The following is a 20,352-nucleotide window of genomic DNA, read 5'->3' as shown; positions in this document are numbered from 1 at the left end:
TCACTTTTATTGTTCTCCTGCCTGTCAAGGAATTTAGGAAGCCAAGCTACAAGTCGTTTTTTTAAAGCGAGGTTGTGGGTCCTGAACAGCAGGTGGTCTCCCCACAGAGCCGGGCAGGACCCCTCAGTCCGCCCGCTTCCTTCCGAGGGGTTCCTGCTGTCGGCGTTCACCCCGAGCAGGGTCTGCGGGTGCATGGGGTGGGCTGCTAGGGTCGCCGTGTCCAGGTGATGAGCGAGGCCGAGCCTTGTGAGTGAGATGCTTGTGCAGCCGCCGCGTGTTCTCGTGCTCTGCCCCCTGGGTCTCGGACTGGTGACGGGCGGGCCAGCAGCTGTCGCTGGCTTTCCAGGCAGGCCAGCCAGGGCTTGAACTCCCGCTGTTCCACGTCAGGAGTTTGTGAGTAGCCACAGGCCCCTGGGGCTGGGCACCTCAGGAGCGTTCTCTGAGGCAGCTCTCCAAGGTGGCAGGGCCTGGGGTCACTCGGCATGTGACTCCATAGAGCCTGGGACGGCCTGGTTCTCAGTGGCTGGACCACATGCAGCTGTCCAGAACGTTCCGGTCTGAGCGAGTGACTCAGTGCACCGTCTTTGTCTGTAGAGTGGCGAGAAGGAGCCCCTGGACCTTGGCGCCCCCATATCGAGTCTGGACGGACAGCGTGTCATCTTGGAGGAGAAGGAACCTTCCAGAGGAAAAGGTGAGTGACCTGCCGACGTGTCCCCTCCTCTGCCTCCTGAAAGCCCCACCCTGCCGCCCGGCACAGATGGCCGCCCTTGAGTTTGGGGTCTCATGGGGCCTGGTGAACCCCTGCCATGGCAGGGCTCAGCCCCCACGGGGTGTCTGAGGGGCTTAGGCGGGCCCAGCCCCGGACCGTGGCAGGTGCACGGGGGAGGGCGTCTCTCTGGAGCCGCGTGCCTCCAGGTGAGCCGGGACGTCCCTGCACCTGTCTTCTCAGGTGACAGGCCCTGCCGACTGCTCCCCCACCGGGACCGCGCCAAGGTTCCAACAGGCTGCGTCTGGATGCTTTGACTAGAGCAAGCTCTGTTCCTGGGGCCTTTAGGTCTCTCTGCACAAGGGGCACAGGGTCCCGGGGCGTCGAGTGGCGTCTGCAGTCCCATTGTCCCCTGTGTGTGGACAGAGCCCTCCCACATGCCACCTCAGCCACATCCTGCCTGGGGACACGGGCCCCACAGTTCTCACCTGGCCTCAGGGCTGGCAGCATGACACCTGGGGCTCAGCCAGGTCCCCCGTGCCCTGGGGACCTGCAGGCAGAGGGTAGGAGGGTGTGTATCTCCTGGAGAGAACTTTCTGGAACCACCTACTAGTCTCCTGGGTGTGGAGGCGGCTTAATGAGGAGCTACCTGAGGTATTCCGAAGCTTGGACCCAGCCAGGGCTGTGGACCACATGATTTCTGAGGGCTGGCTCAGCTCTGAGTGTCTGTCCCATCGGGTGACCGGCCACGGTGGCTCTGGTGGTGGCCCCTCTGCCTCGGGGCTCCAGTGCCTGCCTCTCCTCCCTGGGCTCTAGAGAATGCCTGCTTGGTGCCCGGCACCGGCAGGGTGTGGGGTCACAGTGCCCCCTTGGGGGGCCGCCCCATTGGACCCCCAGCAAGCTTGTGCAGGGGTGAGTCCGTGGTGGAGTTGCGAGCAGAGCACGGTGCGCGAGCAGCTGCTCGTGGGCGGGCGCCGCGCTTCCTGCCAGGCCGGAGGGGTCCGGACACCAGCCCGACGCGAGGCCGCGGCCGGATCTGAAAATAAGTGACTACTTTCTAAAGAATGTTCGTGCCGGGAAGCCCACGAAATGAGCTTTTCACTCTCCACGCCTCCAAAGAGAGCGCCAGTAAACTGAGTAAAGCCACTGTGCCCCTCCACCCCACCCCGCAGGGCGCGTCCTGCCCCAGGCGCAGGCAGAAGAGGCTGGCCCTGTCCCTTTGTCCCACGCTGGGCAGACAAAGTGCACGTTAGATAAGGGTATCTAATACCTGTGCCTTCTCCGCAGCTTTGCTCCCAGAGTCAGCATGGACGGGGTTTGACTTAAAGGTTCAGGTGGATTTGCGACTCCCCGTTACGGTAAAGCTGTCCCTCTCTGTTCAGTGTCCACAGATAAACAGAGAGGTGCGCCGGCCAGACAGAATGCAGCTGCAAGTTCCAGCTCCAGAAGCCTCTCGGCTATGGTAATTCCCCCGCCCCGGCTGCCCGCTGTCCCCCAGTGAGCCTGTGTGTCGCCCACTGGCGCCTGCCCGCTCTCTGCTCGGGGCCGGCCCGCACCCCTGGGCGTCGCCTCCTGTGACCTCGCCGGCTCGCCTCCCCCGCCGCGGCCTGACGCGCTCTGCTGTTTGAGCCCGCACGCCTGTCAGAGACGCTCCCCACCGCGCCCGGCGACTGAGCGTGCGCTGTGCTGTGTCTGAACCACGAGCAGAACTTTGGCTTTCCTTCTGATGCAGGGAGAGGAGAGGACGCTAGGCAAGTCTAATTCTATTAAAATAAAAGGAGAAAATGGAAAAAATGCTAGGGATCCCCGGCTTTCAAAGAGAGAAGAATCTATTGCAAAGATTGGGAAAAAAAAAAATCAGAAAATTAATTTGGACGAAGCAGAGGGTACGTGTACTTTTTAAACTTGCACGTTTTTTAGTGAATGCGATGTCAGTTTTTAGTATAATCGTTGGAACTTTCTCTGAATGCTCAACAGCAGGGTGACTGTGACTCGCACTGAGAATGTGCTCCCCTGTGTCACTGCGGCCATTGGTACGACTTCACTGAAACCCCAGTGTTCAGCCTGAGAGCCGGGAGGGACCCTAGGGGTCAGGGGACACACGCGGGGGCGGGGCAGCAGCTCGGTGGTCCCAGCCGCGCCCTCCCCCTCTGCCCCCAGCTGGGGTACAGGGTCAGTTGGTGCCGGGAGAGGAGGTGGCGGGCGGGAGGGCGTGAGCTCGAGTTGGGGGAGAGATGGCGTCTTTGATGGGAACTTCTTTCTCTTCCAAAGTTTGTAACTAAGAGAAGCACGAAAAGCAGAATCAAAACTAATAGCTGTTTCCGTGACCTGAATTTTAACCCGGGGGTAATTCCTAGTCAGCTTGTCACAGCTCCTGTGACTTCCACCCTTAAAACCCACTTCCTTTCGGCCGTGTCAGGTGTGAGACAGACACCTACCTCTGGAGTTTGCACATTTCTGAGAAACATTAAGATTTGAGCTTTCAAACTCCCGGTTGTTCAAAATCTCAGAGTGTGGTTTAAATGCCGGGGAAGCTCAGATTAGGCACCTGCTACTTTGGTGACCTTGAGTTACAATTGAAAAGCCGTCCAGGTAAGAAAAAGGTGTTCAGGAGGGGCCCGTGAGGAAGCTGGGGGTGTACAGCGGGCTGTCAGGGCTGCCGGGGAGGTGGGAGGCCCAGAGGGGCTGTGGGCTGGGGAGGGAGAGGCGAAGGCGTGGCACCGTCTAGAGTCACAGAGGGGGTGGCCCATGAGGCCCCGGGTTCAGGGTTGTACGGCCAAGGCCTTCTGTCCTTCCCGTGCTGCGCCCCCCCCAGGTTCACCCAGCTCCCGGGCTGTGGTGCCTGGCCCGTCACTGCCTGCCCGTGTCACCGCCGGCCCGCAGGGGACAGAGCGTGCTGCCGAAGCACCGTCAGCACACGGCCGAGTTAGGTCAGGGCTTCAGGAGGGTCCGAGTCTAGACTTCCCGCACCCGCGTCTTCAGGGAGGCACAGAGCTGTTCCGGGTTGTTCTGGAAGCCCAGGCCTCCCCGCGGTTCTGGGTGGGGGTGCAGACGCCTCCTGGCCAAGGCCCGAGGTTTCGGGGCAGCAGGACAGACGAGGCGAGGCGTTCCAGAAGGTGCGCGTTAGCTGTGGCGTGCCCGAGCGCACTCTCTCTGACACGGGGCGACGCGCTTCCCCCCGCAGCGTTTTTTGAGCTCATTTCCAAAGCTCAGAGCAACAGAGCCGACGACCAGCGCGGGCTGCTGAGGAAGGAGGACCTGGTGCTGCCCGAGTTCCTGCGTCTGCCCCCCGGGGCCGCGGGGCCCTGCCCGGCCGTGGCCACGGCCAAGGCCCAGGCCCTCAGCAAGGAGAAGACACCCCAGCCCCGAGAGCCGTGGGGGCCTGCCCGGCACCCCGAGAGCCCGGCCGGCAGCCCGGTCTCCTGCACCCCCACAGCCCCCACGCACCACACGCCGGAAGCGGAGGCCGGGGGCGTGCAGACCGTGGAGGGCGAGCTCGTGGCCGACCTGACGCTCACGGGGGAGGGGCACATCAGCAGCCCCAGCAGCACCCTGCTGCCGCCGCCCCCCGCCCCGAAGGACTCGGCCGGACCCCCGAGACCAGGTACCGCACGGTTTGGTTCCCCTGCTCACCTTTGACTCCACCCCATGCCGTCTGCCCCGGGCTGGCCCCCCGACCCCCCCCGTGAAATCAAGCAGCTGTGGTCAGTCGGCCCTGCGCCCCGGTCACCGTGGGCCTTGCCTTTCCCACAGGGGGCGGCGGGTGGCAGCTGGGGTCTGAGTGCGCAGGATGGGTTGCAGGCCGGTGGGCCGGGCCAGTGGGCGAGGTGGCGGAGCAGACTCCTCCTGAGGCCTACCAGGGCCGCCACCGAGCAAGGCCCGGGACTTCCCGAATGTGCGTGCACCTTAAGGTTAGGCGAGCTGGCTCTTAGTGTTGTCTGGAGCGAGCAAAGCCCAGGTGATCCGGGAGCCACGCAGGGAAGGTTGCTGACCATGGACAGCGAGTGTGGGGCCCGGACCAGGGCGGCCGAGGCATTTCTGGGGGCCCTAACCTCCGACAGACACGGGCGTTCCCTGAATGGAAGTGGGTTCCGCGTGCTCGCTAACCTCAGTGAAGCGCGTGGCTGGCGACAGGGACCGTTCCCGAGACACTCGTGTCAGAAGTCGAAGGCTCCTGGCCTCCCGCCCGAGGGCCTGGCAGGAGCACCCTGTCCGTCTGCCTGTACCAGCGCCCCCGTCCCGCGTGTGCCCTTGGATAGAGCCCCTGGTGGCCGCCCCTTGTCCCCTGTACGCTCGGTGATGGGTGGACACTTCCGGTTACGATCTGCTGTTGGGGTGCCGTGACGCCCCTTCGCTGGGCCTCCATCCTGGGTCCTGCCCCAGGGCCTGTAGCCTGCACCTGGATGGGGAGCAGGGACCCCCACCCCCACACTCTGCGCGTGGGCACACCGCTGTGGACATGTACCGTGCGGGGCTGCCCAGCAGCTCCCGCCGAGACCACGCACGGCCAGAGCCCGCGGTCAGAGCCGGAGGGGCCTCGGGCTGCGGCCTGGCCCGCCCCTGTGGACGCCGGTGTGGCGTGGCTGCATCTGAGTCTGTTCTCCCGCGAGGAATAAACTCTGGATCTTACCACTGGGCTGAACGCGTTCTCTCATTTGAAAGTACGTTTCCGCTTTAGAAAACCATAGACGTGTTTTAATCCAGGGAAAATACTACATGTTTTTAGGACCCCGATGGGTTTACCTAATACGCCGGCTTTTTAAAATAGACCACTCGCTCGGCAGATGTTCGCGAGCACCTCACACGCGCCCGCGAAGCCAGCCGTGGGACGGCAGGGAGGGCGAGCGTCACGGGGCCAGCCCTGGAGGCTGCGGGGCGATGTCGGGCGTGGAGCCCGGGGCCCGGGCATGGGGCCCCCTCTCTCAGGACACCCGCTGGTCTCGGTCTCGGTGGGCGGGACCCCCGTCTGCAGTCACCTCCAGGAGAGGAGAGCCGGGTCGCTGGGCGGGGTTCAGCGAGGCAGCTGGGCTGACTTCTTCCGGCTCGTCCCCCGTGACCCTGGGCCGAGATCCACCTGTTGCCCGTGCTTGGGCTGCTGCCCGCTCCCGCCCGCCTCACGGCCCCGCTCAGTGCGGGCTGCACACGCGGGGTTCAGACACCCCAGCTAACGGCCGTCAGCATGGGCAGCGCGTTCAGGCCCGTGCCCTCTGGTCCCCAGACTCCTCCTCGGGGACATCGGTGCAGCAGCTGTGTAGCGGCCCAGGTGTCCCCAGCTCCCTGGCAGGCCCCTCCTGACCACCACTGGCCAGGACCCATCCTAGCCCCAGGGGGCTGGGGGCAGCGTTGGCCTCAGGCCAGTGACTTGGCCAAGAGGAGCCCAGGCGGGTCTGTGACGGGCCACCACCCGGGCCGGTAGCGGGGGCTTGAGCGGGCTCCGTGTGAAGGCTCTGCGGTGGAGAGGTGCACAGACCCCCCTCGGGCCTGGCCGCCTCTGCGTCTCTCGGGCCAGAGGCAGGTGTCACTCAGTCACTCTCGCTGGTCCTGACGGTGGCCGTGAAGTATTTCTTAGCAGCATGGTGGCCACCGCGGGCCCTCTGTCCGGTGACACAGTGTGGTGCTGCAGCTGGGCCCCAGGACCCCACTCCATGGCCATGTCGGGGCCACGTGGTGTTTGGGGGGCTGCCAGCGGCGCACCCCCGGGTAGGGAGCGTCTCCCTGTGAGCACCAGCCCACTCGCCTACCCCGGCCGGCGATACCCAGAGCCACACACGAGCTGCCCTCTGCACACCCTGTGCGGCTGGGACAGGCTCACGAGGACAGACGTGCCCGGAAGAATAGGGGCTCTCGGTGGGACGGGGGTGTTGGGAGGGACAGGGCTGGCAGGCGTCCGGGCGTCGGGCCCCCTCCCAGCGGCACGGCCGTCTCCGAGGCCCGTGGTGGTTTGCATCCTGGTCCCCAGCTGCCTCAAACCATTACCCCCGGTTTCCTGCAACCCCCTGGGAGCCGGTGGTGCCCCTGACGTGGCCCGTCTGCACAGTGTGCCCGATGGCGCGATGGCGCGAAGGTGATGGCCAGTCCCGTGGGCCCGTGGAGGGCGGTGCTGGTCTCACGGGTTTACTGACCCGGTGGGAGCTGATGCCATGTCCACGTCGTGAGAGACGGGTGCGTAGAAGGACCCTGAAAGGCTCCTTGATTCTACTGAGAGGGGTGGCCCGCTGACTGCATTTTTGGTGAGGGCGTCTGGAGCTGGCCACGGAGCTCCTTCGGCGCCGACGGGCAGCCTGGTTGCCCCGGCGACCCCGCGTTCAGGGGTGGGGGGTGCAAGGCCAGGCCTGCGCCTTGGCTCCCGGGGCTGAGCACAGCCAGCACTCGGCGACGTGTCGACGGGCGGGAACCCCAGGGCACAGGTGTGGCCACGTGGGTTTGGGAGGGGCCTTTGCAAGGGGACATCTGGCGCCCTTCCCCAGGGCCTGGGCTTGGAGAAATCTCACCTTCACTGCCTCTCCCTCTGCCCAGTGGGTGAGCCCCCCAGCCCTGCGCCACTCACACGAGCCCCCTTACCCAGGAAGCAGGAGCACGGGACAGAGCCGCGCCCCCTCGCACGGCCACCTGGCTGTGCTGGCGTCAGAGGCCTGGGCCACCGTCCTGGCTGAGCCCCCTCCAGCCCCTTCTGGAGGCCAGTCCTGGGGCTCCCACAAGCCCCCTCCTCAGCGGGCCCTGCAGCGGCCCTCGGCACCCACACAGCCCTCCGGGGCCACGCGGGAGAGCCACACGCCCCTCCCCAGAACAAGTCCTCACACAGCCATCCCGGCCCAGGGGGCCCCGGGCCCCAGGTGCAAGGAAATGCGGCCCACTGGGCGGGAAGGAAGCCGTGCCCACTGTCACAACAGCATCGCGTCCCCACGGTCAGGCCTGTTACCAGAGCGGCAGCCCTGGGAGGCCACAGCTGGCCCCCCAGCAGGTAGGCGGCTTTCCTGCCCACTCACACGCAGCCCCTCAGCCGGGGGGCCCGGTAGCCTGGTCACGTGGTCCCATGAGACAAGCCAGAAAGTTACCTGGAGGCCACTTGTCCACACAAGGGGCCACACCCTTTAGTTTGGCAGCACAGGTGTCCAGACCACACGCCCTTGCTGTGGCCCGGAGCCCTGGGAGCCCGTCTGTACCCGGCTGCTCAGGGGTCAGCCACCCTCCCTCCTCCCCCAACCCAGCCTGGACCTCTGGCCAGTCTCGGGCGTGGCCCGGCCCCTCCCAGACCCCAGCATGGGCTATGACAACTCCATCCTCCAGGCTGCTCCGGCCCGTGGCCCTGGGTCTCCCGCCGTGTGCCCATCCCCCTTGCCCCCTGCTCTGTGAGCCTCGTGTTGGTCTGCTCTGCCCAAGCTCCGGGGCCCAGCCTGGAAGCCCCAGGCCCCCGTGGCCCACAGCATGAACCATCCCACTGCCCCAGCTCCTCCAGCACAGCACGGGGGCCTGAGCCGGCCCCCCGCAGCCTCCCTCCTGCAGCCCCTTCCCCAGGCCTGCCAGCCTGCCCCACGTGTCCCCGAGGCTGCCCTCCCCTCACCAGCTGCTGCCCTGTGCGTTGTGGTGCCGGCTCCCATGGGCGCTTGGCTCTGCCCGTCACAGACGCAGTCATGGTCCAGCAGGGGTCCAGGGGGGGCGCCTCGTGTGTGTCATAAGTGGAAACCAGGGCTGTGGGCGAGGCTAGCAGCTCTCCCCTGTGGGGACCCAGGCAGCCTCTGAGGACACAGGCAGCGGGATGGGACATCTGGGGCCAGCAGAGGCCTGAGGAGTGGCTGGAGCACTGCGGGCTTAGGGCGGGTCACGAGGGCCCTGGCCCTGGCCCTGGCCCCTCCCCTCCCCTCCCCTCCGCCCAGATTTCCCAGTTCAGCTGTACCCTGTCTCCTTGTGCTGGGAGAGCTGTGTCGCAATCCAGGAGACTTCATGGAAACGGCGGCAGGGTGGCCTCGGACTCACAGGACCCGCCAGACAATTCAAAGCATGGAGGGCAGAGGTCACAGCAAAGGAGGCCAGGGAGGGTCCCCCTGGGGGCGGGAAGGGCCATGGGACAGGCACCTGGGGCAGGATCCCAGGGAGAGCCTGGCGGTGGCCAAGGCGTTGGGCTCTGCCCCCGACTCTGACCCGTGAGTGCAGCCCTGTCCCCCGTCCCCGGAAGGCGGCCCTGACCCAGCCGCCGCCTGCTGTGTAGTGTGGGAACCAGAGCAGGTGCGGCCGCTGGCGCAGCAGACACAGTGGACACGTGAAGGGTGACCCAGGAGACCAGTGACAGCCACTGGGGCGCGGCGGGGCTGACCGGCGGGCGGACGGAAGGCTCTCCAGGCCCTGGAGGCCCCGATGGCAGCGGGGGTTCCCGCAGGGCCCCTCGAGGAGGCCTGACTGTGCAGCGTTGGAACCAGCGGAACGTGGGTTCTCTGGGGGCAGGGGGTGCAGTGCAGCGGCCTGGGGCAGGACGCCAGCTTCTGGCTCCAGCATCGCATCGGGTGACGTGAGACGAGACCCGAATGAGTTTGTGCCCAGAGCAGAACCAGGCTCCCTTTGGAAATGGCCACCCCTGGGCGGGGTCCTCTCTGTCACTGTCCCTTCCAAGGAGGCCAGGCAGGCAGCTGCTCCAGGGCAGGGGCAGCCTCGAGGCCGTGACGCGGGCCCGCTGCACAGGGCTGAGCTGCTGCCACGCACCATGGGCCTGGGGCTGCCACTTACTCGGAAGAGCTAGTCTAGGCTGGGCAGGCAGGACGGGCCTGGACCTTGGTCACCCTGTCCCTGGAAACAGGCAGTCCTCCCTGTCCTGAGCCTACTGAGCTGCCGTGGGGGCCTGTGGCTGAGGCCTGTCCCCTGCAAGCCTGTGTCTTCCTGGGTGTCCATTTGGGGCTGGACGGGAGAGGGCCCCGTTCTTAAACCTTTGTGGGGTCACAGGCCCTGTGATGCTTCGGACAAATGCCCATCTGGGGACAGAATATTGAGAGGCAGACCCTGCCCTCTCCACATCTGGAAGCTCAGTTGAAGCCCAGACACCCCCACCGCCACCCCACCTGCCCTGTAGCCAGTGTGTGGAGCATAGGACCCCCCAGGACCCAGTGACAAGCAGGGACAGGGTGGATCCCAGTGGGCAGGCCCCAGCGGGATGTTTGTTGAATGACTAAAGGACTGGACACTTGGACCTCACTCGGGAGGAGCAGCTTTTCCCAGAAGCCTTTCCCGCTGCTCTGCCGCTGCCTGACCGGCCCAGATAGGACGCGCCTGAGCCCAGCAGCCCCCTCGTGTGGCCGGGGAAGACGTGCAGGCCGCGCGCCAATGCCCGGCAGAGGCCCAAGGCTGGGGGAAAGGCCCTTTGTCTGCCGCGTGGACTTGTCATTGAGAGGACAGCGTGCCTCTGCCCATAGGCCCGGACTTGCCCCGAGAGGCCATGGGGAGGTGCTGCAGGAGGCGTGGGGTACAGTGGGGTCTGGGGACTTTGGGGACCATGGAACGGCTGGGGAAGCACAGAATAATGACCCTACAGCTTTCCCCACTCACTCAGAGGCTTCACCCACTCCAGCAAGGCTGGGGAACCTGAAGCCCGGGAAGGGTAGTTAGTGGGGCAGGACCCCGTGCCCTGGGGGCTGGGCTTCTCCCACAGCCTGTGCACTGTGGCCCGGGGGCTCACTGATGCCCCCGCACCCATGCCAGGCCCCAGCCCCTGTCCCAGGCAGAGCGGAGCTGAGAGCACCTGCCAGGTCCCCGCTGTGCCCGCCTGGCTGTGCCCGGGGACCCCACCGGGAAGACGGGTCCGTGTCCAGGGGTGGGCAGGCCTCCTAGAGTGGGTGGCAGGGTGTGAGGGCCGCCCGCCCCAGGTCTAGAAGCTTCTGAGGCAGTTTCAGCAGCCCGGGAACTCCTGGTCTGCGGTCACGGCTTGGAGCCAGAGGCCCGGCTGGATGCCCACCAGCCTGGAGGAGGGGCGGACGGGGCCAAGCTGTGGCGACAGGGGCGCCCGGAGTCCAGTGGGGGTGCCAGGAAGGACGCGACCCTGGGGCAGGCGGCCGGGTCGGAAGGGCCCTAGGGTTGCTAGACGCCAGGCTCGGCCCCGCCCCGGCCTGGCCTGTGAGCTGCGTCCCTCGTCCCTCGTCCCCCGGAGAAGCTGGCAGTGAGGTCCAGGTGGAGGCCCAGAGAGCCTGGCCTTGTTGGGAGGGCCCGGTCCCATCTGGAACAACCCCCGCCCAGTGCTTGGTTACCGCCCCCCAGCCCAGGCAAGGGTGTATCCCCCTAGGACCCTGGGTGGCTGAAGGCCTCGCCCCACTTAGCACCTCCCCTGCGACCCCTTGGCCTAAGGGCAAGCGCTGCAGACACTCCCCCAGCAGGAATGCGGGGGGCCATACTAGCCTAGGGGAGGGTGAGGGGTCAGGGCGAGATGAGGCTGGGGACCCAGTGGGAGCTGTGGCAGGGGGGCGTCCGAGGGGCATGGGAGACAGCTCCCCAGCCACAGCCCACCCCAGGAGGCTAACTACGGCCCTGGGGGGAGGGCTGGCACCGCACCCCCTTCTCCATGGGGCTGGAAGTCCTCATTCCCACAGCACGGACTCACCCGTCCCTTCTCACAGCCCTGTGAGGGACAGTTGGGCGTCGTCGGGGCTGGGGGGGCCCAGCTGAGCATGGCATCTGGAAGAATGGGGGTGGTGGCCGGGGCCAGGCTTAGGGCAGGCAGCTGGAGGGGAGCTGTGGGGGCTCAGGTGCTGGGCAGCTTCTATGGGGCCGTGCTGGGCAGGGCAGCCCTGAGCAGGGGAGACGGCAGGTGCAGGAGCCCTGGGTGCCCGTGACCGCTGGGAGCTCCCTGAGGCCCTGTGCCCCAGCCTCGTCCGCCAATACCCGGGGCTCCAGCTTCTCTCTGCCCTCTCTCTCCCGGCTCATGCCCATGGCCCCGGGACCCCCCACACACACACACACACTCTGTGGTGTGTCTGCCAGGGGCTCTCTGCTGTTCTAGGCGCTGTGGGTTCAGGAGGGGCTGAGGTCGGCCCTCTGCAGGGTCCTGCCTCTGGGATGCCTCTGGGTAGAGGAGGAACCCCTCCCACAGCCAGTGTCTGTGCAGGGTGGGTACAATGGGTTCTGGTGCCTGCAGGGCTCTGGGGCAGACAGGTGACAGCCTTTCTTCTCTCTGTGACAGGAGGCGGCGGCCGAGGCATTCCAGCCAACACACTCATCGATGTGGACCGTGTCGTTGGCTCAGCACCCGGGCTGGGCCGCAGGGTCCCAGGTGTGCTGTCGCCAGCCAGCAGGCCGCCTGCATCAGACGCCCCTGGCCTCAGCCGTGTCCCAGGGGGGGCCGCCAAGCCCAAGGCCGGCCCGCACCATGCCACCTTTGTCTGAGGCTGCCTGTGGCCTCGCCTGCCACCTCCCGTCCCTCCTGCCCCGCACCGGGCTGTCTGCCCCTGGAGGCCCATAACCTCCAGGGCCCGGCTCGGCCAGCATGGCCACCGCACCGGGAGAGGGCGGAGGGCTTGGCTTGGACACGTGCCATGCTGGCTCAGAGGGCTCCTCGGACCCTGCCCGCTGCTGCCCCTGGCGTCCAGCCTTCCCTCAATAAAGTGTCTTCGAGGGCTCCTGAGCGTCGGCCTCATGATGGGTGCTGGGGAGCTAAACCCTGTCCTCGAGGAGGCGTTGTTCCCGTGGGGCTCAGGAACCGCCAGATGGGGCTGGGAGAAGGGGCTCCAGGCGGAACTGCGGTCCAGGCCCTGGCCCTGCCCACGTCACACCGTCCCCGCAGGTGTCTCCAGGTGGCCTGGGAGACCTGCGAGATCAGCCAGTCACGGGTCTGCAGCGACGGGCGGGGTCTCCTGCCTGGCTCTGGGCTGCTGTGGCTCCCGAGGGCAGTGGGGACCCTTCAGGCTGCCATGCCCTTCCCCCCCACCCTTGGCCTCACTCATGAGGGTGGTCTGGCAGGGCTGTCTGAGGGGACACCTGACCGCCAGCAGCCCAGGGAAGAGGTCGTGCAAAGGCCCTGAGGCTGGAGCGAGTCTGCTTAGAGAACAGCTTGGGCCGAGTCAGGAGGGGATGGGTGGCAGGCCAGAGGCAGGGCCACTGTGTGGTTTTGGGCTGAAGCAGATAGTGACGATGCCAGTGGCCCAGATCACCTCGGCGGAACCCCGAAGTCAAACAGCTGAACTCCCTCGGAGTCGGCGGGAGAGGGGTGCGGGGTTTTGTCAGGTTTAACAGAGGGGGCCTGAGAGCACACGGCCAGGCTGTGGGGTGGTTCTGGATGCTTCCAGGAAGCAGGCCCAGTGCTCTGAGCAGGGGTCCGGGGGAGGCATCAGAATGAACGAGCACCCACCACGCCCCCAGCACCTGCTCCCTCTTCCTGCACGGACGGGGACGCGAGGGCCCAGGGAGACTGCACCCGTGCGGGCCCTCCGGCTGACTCACAGGAACGGGGGCCCCTCAGACGCTGCAGACGGGGTCCCCGGTCCCGGTGGCAGCGCCACCTGCAGCCCCAGCCTGCATTCCGGGGCGGAGGGGCGGCTGCTGCAGCGGCCTGCAGGGGCAGTGTCCCCATCCAGTTCACAGTGCTCAGACCTGGGCAGGTCCCCGAGCCAGGTCTTTGTGGCCCTTGGTGGCCCCTGGGTGCCTGGCCAGGACTCTGCCGGAAACCAGAGACAAAGTCCAGGAGAGGGTGTGGGGGGGACTGATGGGCGGCTCTGGTCCTGCCCCCCGCCCTGCCCAGTTCTGCTCCCCACAAGGGCCCCCACTCCAGGCTCATCCTGGGAGGGACGGCAGAGGTCCCCATCCTGGGTCAGGATTTGCTGTGCTCAGCCGAGCACACACCTCCCCCTCTCTCTGCCTGACCTTTGCTGGCCATGGAGCCAGCACGCCACCCCCCAGGCCTGGGCCCTCGAAAGAGCTCAGCCCTCGTAGCCGCTCCGGTCACGGACAGTTCACAGATAGACAGCGGCCAGCCCTATGGCCAAGTGGGGACTGAAAGCCGGACTCCTGGCCCCTGGCCGCCACATCATCCTGGAAGACTTCGTGGAGGTGGCTTCTAAGCTAAGACCCGAGGAAGCTGTCAGGTCCAGGACCAGTGTGGCTGAGGCAGAGAGGACGGCCGGACCCTCTGGGCCTGGCAGGGAGAGCAGGACAGTGGACATGGGGACATGGGAGGCAGCGGGTTAATCATTGCCCGGCAGCCTTGACCCCCACCTGCCCTGGCTGCTCTGCTCCTGCCTCCTGCTGCCCCTCACGGCAGCCCAGGAGGAGCCATGGGGTGCCGGGCCTGGGTCCCCAGCCCCTGTGCCCTGCCCAGACTGTCCCTGTTCCTGCTCCTGCTCCTGCTCCTGCTGTTGGCGCCTCTCGGGGCCCACCCCCAGGCTGGCAGGGTGAGCACCGACCCCACGGCACGGTGGCCATGGGCAGCGGGGGTGGGCAGGGGCTCAATGTGGCGGAGGCTGGCCTTCGGGGGAGGCTGGCATGCCAGGCTGGCCTGGGGAACGGGAGTCCTGGGGATCCAGCTAGCTGGGTCCCCCGCCCACCAGCACGGGGGCCACTCTCCTCCCTCGGGCCTCTGAGGGCCTCATAGCTCTTCCCGCCCAGGCCCCGAAGCAGACCCCCAGGACTCAAGCCCAGGGGGGATGGGCTCTGTCCGGATGGACCCTGAGCCAGCCCCGTCCAACCCCTTGGGCTCAGCAGGAGGGGAGAGCGCAGGCCCAGCTAAGGCCTCAGGACAGCCAGTGTCCCCCTGGTCCCTGCTTCAAGACCCAAGGGCCCAAATATGGAATCTGAGGCCCAGGGCCGCCACCAGCGCCCCCCAGTGGGGCCTGAGCATGCGGGTGCCAGCCCCACACTGCAGCTGTCACCGTCCTCGTCCGCTTGGCTCCTCCTAGAACCATACGGATCCCGCAGAGTCTAATGCCACGGTGACCCCTGGGACCCCCATGACCACTGTGGCCTCGGTGGCCCCCATGACCCCAGCCGGGAGCACTCCAGAGGCAGGGAGGCCCCAGGGGAGGGAACTCACCTCGCTGCCCGGGGCGGCCCCCTCCAGCCCCAGCCTCGGAAGCCCAGGTGGGTCAGGAATCTTCCTAGGGGAGGTGGCGGCTGCACCTGGACGGGGGCGCTGGGAGGGCGTGGGCAGCTGCTGGGGGGTGGGGCGTCGGGTGCCCAGCGCGGGAGCCCCTGACCCGGCCGCCTCCCCAGCAGTGCTCACCGAGGACGGGCAGCCCTGCAGATTCCCCTTCCGCTACGGCGGGCGCATGCTGCATTCCTGCACGTCCGCGGGGAGCGCCCACAGGAAGTGGTGGGTCCTGGCGGGCAGCACGGCCGCAGCCCCGCCCCCAGCCCGGGTCCCCCCAGCCTTGGTCCCCTGTCCCTGCCCCAGACAGCCGGCCCACGGCAGGGAGCGAGTGAGTGTGCAGAGCTCTAGAACGGCCAGGGCAGGTCTGGGGTGAGCGCCCCCAAGTCACAGCTGCGTCCCCCCCCCAGGTGTGCCACAACCCACAACTATGACCGGGACAGGGCCTGGGGCTACTGTGCACAGACTCCCGCACCCCAAGAGGGCCCAGGTGGGTGTCTGGAGGTCCGGGTGAGTTGGAGAGCATCAGGGCCAATGTGCTGAGGAGGGTAGGGGTCAGGGGGACAGGGCTGACCCAGAGCAGGGAGGGGGTCCTGCCTGCAGTGCGGGAGGGGGCTCCGGGGTTGATCCCACTGCAGGCCTGGGGTGCCGTCAGCCCAGGGGACTTCGGGAGTGCGGAGGATCCCCTCCCAGGCTGGAGCCTGCCCTCTCTGGTGGCCTACCGCTGCTCCGGCCAAGGCTGGGACCAAGGCGCCCCCTGGCGGTCAGGCCAGGCCCTGCAGTAGCACAGGAAGCAGCCAGGTCCGCAGGGCACAGGGCTGGGAGCCCTGTTTACGAGGGTCAAGGGTCTCAGAGTCCCAGGGCACCTGAGAGGGGACGGTGACGCCCAACGCAGGTGTATTGGGATTCAGGGTACGGGCCGCAGAGCCAGAGGCCGCCTTGTCTAGGGTCTGAGAGCTGGGTGAGAGGGTGGGGAGGAGGGGGAAACCTGCACCCCCTCTTGGGCACCCGTACCCCAAGGACCCCAGAAGGGGTGTCTCTAGGGTGCCGACCTGGTGGAGGCACTGCAAGCCCTTAGCAAGCAGGGGGCTCACGGGGTGTGACCTGCACGTCCCTAGCTGCCTCGGATCCCTGTGCCTCCAGCCCCTGCCTCAACGGGGGCTCCTGCACCAACACCCAGGCCCCCGAGTCCCACCACTGCACCTGCCCCATGGCCTTCACCGGCAAGGACTGCAGCGTGGGTGAGCGGGGCCCGGGGGCTGCGGGGCCAGGCCAGGTCCTGGGAGGACGGAGGGCGCCTGCCATGTGAGGGTCTGGGGGGCCTGCATGGGGGCGGTGCCGTGCAGCAGGGGACTCACAGTACGACCCCCAGAGAAATGCTTTGACGAGACCCGCTACGAGCACCTGGAGGAGGGGGACCGCTGGGCCCGCGTGCACCAGGGCCGGGCGCAGCGCTGCGAGTGTGCGGGGGGCCGCATCCACTGCGAGGGCACACGGCACACAGGTGCAGGGAGGGAGCACAGCGGCGAGAGGGGGCGGTCAGAGACTTCCTGCCGGGTGCTCCCACCCCCCGCCCCGTCCCCGCCTGATGGGGAGGGGCTCTCCCAGGGTCACCCTCATGCGTCCGGCGCCTCGAGACCCGAGGCCTAGCTCTGAGCCCTCCCCCCAGCTTGCCTGAGCAGCCCGTGCCTGAATGGGGGCACCTGCCACCTGATTGTGGCCACCGGGACCACCGTATGTGCCTGTCCCCCGGGCCACGCCGGGCGGCTCTGCAACATTGGTGAGTCGCCCTGCCCCCGGCACCGCGTGGGCCGGCCTGGCCCTGTGCGGCCCCGGGCCCAGGCTCACGGCGCACCATGCCACCCACAGTGCCTGCTCAGCGCTGCTTCACGGGCAGTGGCACTGAGTACCGGGGTGTGGCCAGCAAGGCGGCCTCGGGCCTCAGCTGCCTGGCCTGGAACTCCGACCTGCTGTACCAGGAGCTACACGTGGACTCGGTGGGCGCCGCGGCCCTGCTCGGCCTGGGCCCCCACGCCTACTGCCGGTCAGCACTGGCCCAGCCCACCCCAGGCCGCCTCCTTCAGGGCGGGCAGGGTCGGTCCTGGGGGAAGGCCTCCCTGCCCTCGCCGGCCCGAGGCTCCTGACCCCTTCGCCTGGGTGGGGAAAGCCAGGCCAGGGCTCAGGCCCCCGGCGCCCAAGGCCACCATGTCCATCTGCAGGACCAGAAAAGGCTGTGCCTCTCCTCCTTCCCTCTGTGAGGGGCTGTACCACAGCCACCCACCTGCCTCCTCCACCCCAGGAACCCAGACCAGGACGAGAGGCCCTGGTGCTACGTGCTGAAGGACCAAGCTCTCTCCTGGGAGTACTGCCCCCTAGAGGCCTGCGGTGCGTGCAGCTGGTGGCGGGTGAGGGGAGCAGCAGAGTGGCCGCTGGCCCTACTCCCGCTGAGGTCACAGTGCTTCTCCCTGTGGCCCACCCTGCCCCCACACCTGGTCCCTTCTCTGGAGGACCTCTGCCCATCTGGGAGATGGGGAAACTGAGGCTCACTGGGGCTGGGCTGCTCCAGGGCCATGCAGTGATTGGCACCAGGGGTCAGAGGCAGTCCCCAGGTTTTGAGGGTGCCGCCCGTCCAGCCTGAAGCATGCTGGGAAGGCCACCAGAGACGAAGTGTCAGCAGGGCGAACAGTGGGAGGTCCCGTGGGTGCCACTGCAGTAGGACCCCCATGAAGCCAGCCTGCTGTCTGACCACCTGGGCTTGGCTCTGGGGTCCGGGGCTGCCAGGAGGGACATGAACACCTGCCAGCTGTGCAGGGCCATTCCCGTCCCCACGAGCCTGTGGTTGGGCTCTCCCACCCCCAAAGATGGGGAAACTGAGGCTCGGGCCGGAAGTCCTGTGCTCGTGAGGGCCGAGCAGGCGCGAGCCCTGAACTCTCTTCCGAGGAGCTCCCTCGGGCGGGGCCTGGGGACTACGCAGCCTGGGGGTGTGACCAGGAGCCTGTGCTCCCAGAATCCGTCCCCAGAACTGAGCACAGGCTCCCCAATGTCCTGCTGACCCTGCCCGCGCCCGACGCGCGCCAGACCTGCGGCAGGCGGCACAAGAAGAGGGGCTCCCTCCGGCCCCGCATCGTGGGCGGCTCGTCCTCGCTGCCCGGCTCCCACCCCTGGCTGGCCGCCATCTACATCGGGAACAGCTTCTGCGCCGGCAGCCTCGTCCACACCTGCTGGGTGGTGTCCGCGGCCCACTGCTTCTCCCACAGGTGAGCGGAGCCCGCGCGCCATCCCGCGGACCATCCGCGCGCCCGCCACGCGCCCGTCGCCCATTCGTTCCGCGCCTCTGCACCCTGCACCCCCACCCCTCCCCCCTGCCGCCACCTGCCTGCCACACGCTTCTACCAAACCGTCCGCGCCCGTCCCCACGTCTCCTCACCTACCCATGTGAGCCCCATCCTTCGGCCCCTCGGCTTCCCGTTCCGCGTCGCCCTCTGACTCAGGTGAGACTCAGCGCTCAGCAGGTGCTGGGCATGAAGGCTGCAAAGACCCACCCCGCCCCTGCAGTGACTGCTGTCCCCGCCCCGTCCCCGCCCCGTCCCACCCGTCCCCGCCCGTCCCGCCCCGTCCCGCCCGTCCCCGCCCGTCCCACCCCGTCCCCGCTTGATCCCCGCCCCGGGTTCTGGCTGAGGCGGAGGGGGCTCCGGGAGGAGAGGGGGAGCGCTTGCGCGTGCGCAGTAGGGATGATGGGCGCAGACCCTCACTCGGCCCTGCCCCCCACTCCTGGATCGCTCAGGTGGCACCAGGGAGCAGGCATCCACTCCCCCCATCAGAGAGAAGCTGGGAGGGGCCAAGATGGGAGGGGCCAAGCCGGGGGGCGGGGCGGAACAGGACAGGTGTGGACAGGCAGGAAGCTGGTTGCTTGGCTTAAGACTCTTGGACCTCCAGGTGGCCTCACAGGAGGAGCCTGCTCTTTAGCCCCATGAAAGGCTGAAGCAGGGATCTCCTTCACGCCCCTGAAGGCTTGGGTGTTTCTAGCCCTGTGCTCACTGGCCATCCACCTTGAGAGGCTGCCTGGGGAGACCCCAGAGCCCCCAGCTCTGGCCCTGCCTGGGAGTGGGGCCGCCAGGCTCTGCTGTGTGCTGGTCATCGGCTCTCCATGGTGACGGAGCCCATTTTCCAGAAGGGCCTGAGGCCTAGGAGGGCCAAGTGGCCAAGGTCCCACAGTGGCCTAGAGGTGGAGTCCAGGGCAGGTGACCCCATACACAGCAGATGGGAGAATGGAGGCTCTGATCGGGGGAGGGGGGGTGCTGACCAATGGGTCTGGACTCGTGCCCAGCAGGAGGCCTGCAGTGTCACCCTCCTGGGAACGTCTGGGACACTCGGCCCCTGTGGGTGGGAGGAGCTGGCCCCGGGGGCCGGCAGGAAAGGCTCGGGCAGGACTGCCACCGGCCCCTCCCCTGCCAGCCCCCCTAAGGACAGCATCTCAGTGGTCCTGGGCCAGCATTTCTTCAACCGCACGACGGACGTGACACAGACGTTTGGCATCGAGAAGTACATCCCCTACCCGCTGTACTCGGTGTTCAACCCCAGTGACCACGACCTTGGTGAGGCGCAGGACGCGGCGGGTGCAGCAGGCTGAGACCCTATGCTTCGTGCACCCCGGGCCAGAGCTGCGAGAGGGGCTGGGGGCGGGTGCCAGGAGGTCCTGGGAGAGTCCTCAGCCGAGTGGGGGAGGGTGGGCAGGAGCAGGGGACAGAGTGGAGAAGGCGGGCAGGAGGTACGGGGTCCAGGGTACTGTGGCGGGGGTGCCTGGTATGGCAGAGCGGCCTTGGCCTAGCAGATGGAAGCCCTGGACGGCCAGTGTTTCGGGGCCCTGCCCAGTGGGGCTGCACCCTCGTGTACCTCAGTGGCCACCCTCTGTCCATCACGGACCCGCACGCCCCATGCTGACCTCTGGCCTCCTCCTGGCCCAGTGCTGATCCGGCTGAAGAAGAAGGGGGACCGCTGTGCTGTCCGTTCCCAGTTCGTCCAGCCCATCTGCCTGCCGGAGCCCAGCAGCCCCTTCCCCACTGGACACAAGTGCCAGATTGCGGGCTGGGGCCACCAGGACGAGAGTGAGTGGGGGTGGGAGCAGCCCGCCTGCGTGGTGCCTGGAGGGGCCCTGGCCACGTGAGCCTCGCCCCGCTGACCGCACCGTGTCCGCAGACGCCAGCGCCTATTCCGGCACCCTGCGGGAGGCGCTGGTGCCCCTGGTGGCCGACCACAAGTGCAGCAGTCCCGAGGTATACGGGGCCGACATCAGCCCCAACATGCTCTGCGCTGGCTACTTTGACTGCAAGTCCGATGCCTGCCAGGTGAGCGGCGGCCTCAGACCTGCCGCCTGGGGAGGGGACCCCGCCCCGCAGGGCCAGCAGGGAGCCAGGACGGAGAGCATGCCCCAGGCCACTGCTGAAGGCCCTGCAGTGGGGCAAAGAGGGACGCCCCTCACAGGAACGGGGACACCGAGGCCCAGGGAAGGACTGGGTCACAAAGCCCGATGTGTCCCAGCCATCCAGCCGAGGGCAGGGCCGTCCGGGTGAGCCCGCAGGCCAGGCCCCTCTGCCCC

General features: G+C 67.5%; 3 protein-coding genes across 5 annotated transcripts in view; 2 read left to right on the top strand and 1 right to left on the bottom strand.

Moving 5' to 3' along the window:
• The window catches only part of RGS12 (regulator of G protein signaling 12), a 71,851-nt gene extending 66,516 nt beyond the window's left edge, over window positions 1-5,335 (top strand). Inside the window, 4 exon segments of the mRNA XM_039837998.1 lie at window positions 595-691; window positions 2,089-2,168; window positions 2,439-2,592; window positions 3,891-5,335. Of these exon segments, the coding sequence (XP_039693932.1) occupies window positions 595-691; window positions 2,089-2,168; window positions 2,439-2,592; window positions 3,891-4,345 (786 nt within the window). The 3' untranslated portion in view covers window positions 4,346-5,335.
• Window positions 5,336-5,379: 44 nt separating this feature from the next.
• LOC120582737 (uncharacterized) lies at window positions 5,380-10,670 on the bottom strand. Its single transcript, XM_039838037.1, has 2 exons — window positions 8,601-10,670; window positions 5,380-8,421 (listed from the first exon to the last, which is right to left on the bottom strand). Exons 1-2 carry the CDS (start codon window positions 9,401-9,403, stop codon window positions 7,878-7,880), a joined length of 1,347 nt encoding a protein of 448 aa, XP_039693971.1. The 5' UTR covers window positions 9,404-10,670; the 3' UTR covers window positions 5,380-7,877.
• Window positions 10,671-12,918: 2,248 nt separating this feature from the next.
• HGFAC (HGF activator) overlaps window positions 12,919-20,352 on the top strand; it is an 8,302-nt gene continuing 868 nt past the window's right edge. The window contains exons 1-13 of one of the 3 annotated variants that reach the window (XM_039838020.1): window positions 12,919-14,064; window positions 14,569-14,749; window positions 14,882-14,981; window positions 15,167-15,246; window positions 15,875-15,997; window positions 16,129-16,260; window positions 16,426-16,536; window positions 16,626-16,800; window positions 17,056-17,141; window positions 17,764-18,013; window positions 19,212-19,351; window positions 19,721-19,861; window positions 19,953-20,101. In XM_039838020.1, coding sequence (XP_039693954.1) covers window positions 13,948-14,064; window positions 14,569-14,749; window positions 14,882-14,981; window positions 15,167-15,246; window positions 15,875-15,997; window positions 16,129-16,260; window positions 16,426-16,536; window positions 16,626-16,800; window positions 17,056-17,141; window positions 17,764-18,013; window positions 19,212-19,351; window positions 19,721-19,861; window positions 19,953-20,101 — 1,785 coding nt within the window. In that variant the 5' untranslated portion in view covers window positions 12,919-13,947. Of the gene's footprint in view, window positions 14,065-14,568; window positions 14,982-15,166; window positions 15,247-15,874; window positions 15,998-16,128; window positions 16,261-16,425; window positions 16,537-16,625; window positions 16,801-17,055; window positions 17,142-17,763; window positions 18,014-19,211; window positions 19,352-19,720; window positions 19,862-19,952; window positions 20,102-20,352 lie in introns of all 3 variants that reach the window. The other 2 variants (XM_039838021.1, XM_039838019.1) reach the window with 2 other exon arrangements.

The sequence above is a fragment of the Pteropus medius genome, unplaced genomic scaffold, assembly GCF_902729225.1.
Source record: "Pteropus medius unplaced genomic scaffold, Ma_sr-lr_union100, whole genome shotgun sequence".
NCBI lineage: Eukaryota > Metazoa > Chordata > Mammalia > Chiroptera > Pteropodidae > Pteropus > Pteropus medius.
Note: the sequence above shows the minus strand (reverse complement) of the source record. Positions and strands in the feature narration are given on the sequence as shown.

What these genes read in the sequence shown, in the direction of transcription:
- LOC120582737 (XM_039838037.1), bottom strand. Translation starts at nt 9,403, where the DNA reads ATGGTGCGTGGCAGCAGCTCAGCCCTGTGCAGCGGGCCCGCGTCACGG. An exon ending in TCCCAGCACAAGGAGACAGG is followed by an intron (nt 8,422 to 8,600) that starts GTACAGCTGAAC and finishes GGGTCCCCACAG; the next exon opens with GGGAGAGCTGCTAGCCTCGC.